At 32.4% G+C, this 3686-nt stretch overlaps 1 protein-coding gene across 1 annotated transcript; it reads left to right on the top strand.

The window, feature by feature from the left end:
• Nucleotides 1–509: 509 nt before the first annotated feature.
• On the top strand, nucleotides 510–2977 carry LOC134238078 (uncharacterized). The gene is made up of 3 exons (XM_062720205.1): nucleotides 510–1137; nucleotides 1792–1949; nucleotides 2310–2977. The coding sequence occupies exons 1-3, from the start codon at nucleotides 920–922 to the stop codon at nucleotides 2966–2968; spliced, it is 1035 nt and encodes a 344-aa protein (XP_062576189.1). The 5' UTR covers nucleotides 510–919; the 3' UTR covers nucleotides 2969–2977.
• Nucleotides 2978–3686: the final 709 nt, after the last annotated feature.

The raw sequence follows: 3686 nt of genomic DNA, 5'->3' as shown, positions 1-3686 counted from the left end.
GTAACTTGTAAAAATCAATCTATTTTTATCGCAATCAACTGGTAGATAAACACATTTGTATATCCATGTATATCGTTTTCTGTAAATACACATGCATGCGGGTATTTCAGAAAATATAAATAGAACGAGATAAAAAGTTATTATTACATTTGGAATTTCCATATATACCCAGTATATAAATATCATTTATTAAGATTGAATACTAAATTGTGGAATAAATACTGGCCTTCAGTGTGCGCTTTAGTGTACTCTTGTGTGCTCTTCTTCCCTTAACAAAGGAATTTAGACATCGACAGCTGTTATTATTAAAACAGATTCAAATGAATTTGACGACTTCTATCTTTTAACATAATTTGACTCTCAAACATACTGCGTCGTTATAGCTGTAATCTTCAATTAAGCGGTGTGTTGTTTTAAAAATTATTTTCCAGTGCCTCAACTTCACAGCGTAAAAATGATTGAAATGAACAACTCAGGTGAGTTATTTTTTTAATATACAACATGAATAAAGGTTTGAAACTTCTTTATTATATAAACTTCACATTTTTGAAGGAAATGTTGAACCTTTTAAATTATCTGTTTCACAATTCTTTCAGTTTTCCCTGCAAAAAGCCTCGGTTTTTCACAGGAACAGATCATCTGTTTCGAGTCTGCTCTTGGATCATTCACCATCCTCTTCTTCATTTTCCTTCTGTTTTGTGCCCTCGTAAAGGAAAAGCTGAAGGCTCTTCTTGAATTCGACATAAACATATTAGAAACTAAATCAAATAGGAATTTGCATGCCGTAAAAGTGTCTAATGAACAGAATGAGTACACTTCTGGTGAAAAAGAATTGGACACATCTATAAGCAAATTAATATGCAATAAATTTGGGAAATGTGTTGTAGTGATTGCAACAGCAATTGTAATCTTCTTATATATGTTCGATCTCTTCCAAGATTCGTTCATGGTTTACTATTATTTGGAGCATGGGGAGAAAGTAACCGCTCTTATAAATTTGGCTTTAACCATAATTCCGATAATTCTGTCATATTTTCTGGTGCTTTATCATCTATTCTACCACGTGGATCCATCAAATAAACGCCGGCGATTAATGCTTGTACTGCTTGCATGTTTTCCATTTCTAAAAAGCTGCATGTGAGTATTTTCTTTTTATCTGTATTTTTATCTCATGTATTTTTATCTCATTATCCTCCATGGGGATCCGGGTTAGAATAGGTCCTCAGTATCCCCTTGCTTGTCGTAAGAGGCGACTAAATGGGGCGGTCCATCGGATGAGACCGTATAAACCGAGGCCCCTTGTCACAGCAGGTGTGGCACGAAAAAGATCCCTCCCTGCTCAAAGGCCGTAAGTGCCGAGCATAGGCCTAAATTTGCAGCCCTTCACCGGCAATGATGACGTCTCCATATCAGTGAAATATTCTGGAGAGGAACGTTAAACAGTATACAATCATTCAATCAATTTTTCTCATTATCCTACCTTCCAGCCAAAAAAAAAACAAAATTATAAAAAACCAAATTAAAATATATACTGAACATGTTAAAAAATATAACCTGTAATTGATGATTTAATCATGTCCTCATTCATTATTGAATGAAGAAAGTCTTGAATATATTTAACAAGTAATGTTTTTAAAATTGTCTTTATTTTAACGAGTTCAGTCATTTAAGCTAATATAAACCAAGATCTAATCGTATTTAAAAGTAGGATCTAAAAACTGAGATACATGCTTAGTTTTTCTTTCTTCTTTAATATACCTTATTTGAAAGATATTTAACTATTGCTTCCAGATTATTCTGGACAATTCGAATGGGTTGGAAACGCTGGAGAACGAGATGGTATTTACAAGCTTTGACGTTCCTTTGGCTGACTGAGGCTGCGCTGGAGGGCATTCCTCAGACGATTCTATTGTGGTTTATGAAATATAAAAATAAAGATCTTAACATCGGTAAGTGCATTTTAATAAAATTGTAAATGTCTCATTAAGATTAATATTGCAAAAGCTGGCACGCATCCAAGATAAACTTTAGATAAAGAAACTTTTTTCTCTATATAGTCGCGTATTGCTCTTCTTAATATTATGAATTCTGTAAGATAATATTAAAGAGGCAATAGGGAGAGGGCGTTATAATTAAGTATTCAGTACTTGTGCTCAATCCCTTTGTTATTATATTACAATAAAATATGTTCAAATCAAAGAGGCAGTATCAAATCAAAACAAAATGCACAAGTATTATTCTCTATGATATTTTAATCTGGCGATTTTCTGGATTTCTGATAACAGAATTTCATTTTTTTTCTTTTACAGATTTGTACAACACACAGGATATTTCTCTAGTCATTAATTTTGTGTCCTCCCTTCTAAGTGTATTTTTTGCCACGAAGTACCTTAATAAAGACGAAGACCGAAGACTGGAACATACCAAAAGAACTCTTGAAACATCCTACAAAAATAAATGTGTATCTTTTTGGCGTAAAATTGCTTATTCACTTGCTCTGTTGTTTGAAAGAGGTATTGAAATTTTTATTCGAATCGTTATGTTTGGTACATTTGCATCGGTTGTTGGGTGGAAGCCGGCTTTATATGTTTTCATAGGCCATGTTATCATTTCTATAATCTTAACCATACTTTGCTTTCGAAAACTCAAACAAAAACATATTTTTTACGAAAACTGTACAAAGAAACCTTGTTTTATATCAAGTCTATTAGTTGGTGTTGTTGCAAACATATTTTTCTGTCATTCGTGGGCATTCTGTCATATTTTGTCGAGAAAAGTGGTATATATACTTTACTTTGTTTTGTTTTACGCCACTTCTATTTCTCTTATTGTATCATCCAATGTAATTTCTGGTGTCGTGGATAATTTTTCAATAGGGTTATATGCAGCCATTGCTTTTCAGCTTATATTTATTGCCCTGTGTTTTCTTTTAAGAGAATGTAAAAGAAAAAAATTGTTACAGACATAAATAGATATCGAAAAGCATAATAAATAAATATATTTTGGTTCACAATACAATTGAAAAATTACTAAGTTAAATGTTTTGAAACAGATTCCCTTGTATCGTTTATTAACATGACCAATAAAGATTTTGAAATATCATTTTTTTTCAATTATTTCGGGAAAATATCACATTTCTAAGATGCAAACAACTCTTAAAATGAGGAACTTATCTTTTAAAACATATGATGGATAAGAGAGAGAGAGAGAGAGAGAGAGAGAGAGAGAGAGAGAGCGACTAACAAACAGAAAGATAATTGTTTGGTTTTTTTAAATGCTAGGTGTGATTCAGTGTGTATTTATAGATCAAGAGATAAAGGATATAAATATAGATTTGATATTTCCAGAATTGCTAAATATATCATGTCTTCAAAGAAAAGAGTATACGTAAAACATGTGTATATATGTTATTTTCATTAATTTGTTTCTTCTTTGTTTTTGGAGAATTTTACAACAAGACAAAATAAGAATCAGGATTATACCCGCATCCGCTTGAAAAGTGGGAAGGTATACGAGAGAGATCAGGATGTCCGTCCGTCTGTAACGCTTTGGGGTGGCCATCTCTCATGCACAACTGCTCTTCTGTCATTGAATCAATTTCACAGAAACTTCGTTACATGGTGTCATTGTGACCACCTATTCTACTTTTTTATCAGAAACATATTTCGGTTTTACCAGAGCAAAAA

The sequence above is a fragment of the Saccostrea cucullata genome, unplaced genomic scaffold (genome assembly GCF_032062105.1).
Source record: "Saccostrea cucullata isolate Sc308-1 unplaced genomic scaffold, CSIRO_AGI_Scuc_v1 ctg3255, whole genome shotgun sequence".
Classification (NCBI taxonomy): Eukaryota; Metazoa; Mollusca; class Bivalvia; order Ostreida; family Ostreidae; genus Saccostrea; species Saccostrea cuccullata.
This window is presented reverse-complemented; position numbering and strand designations above follow the sequence as displayed.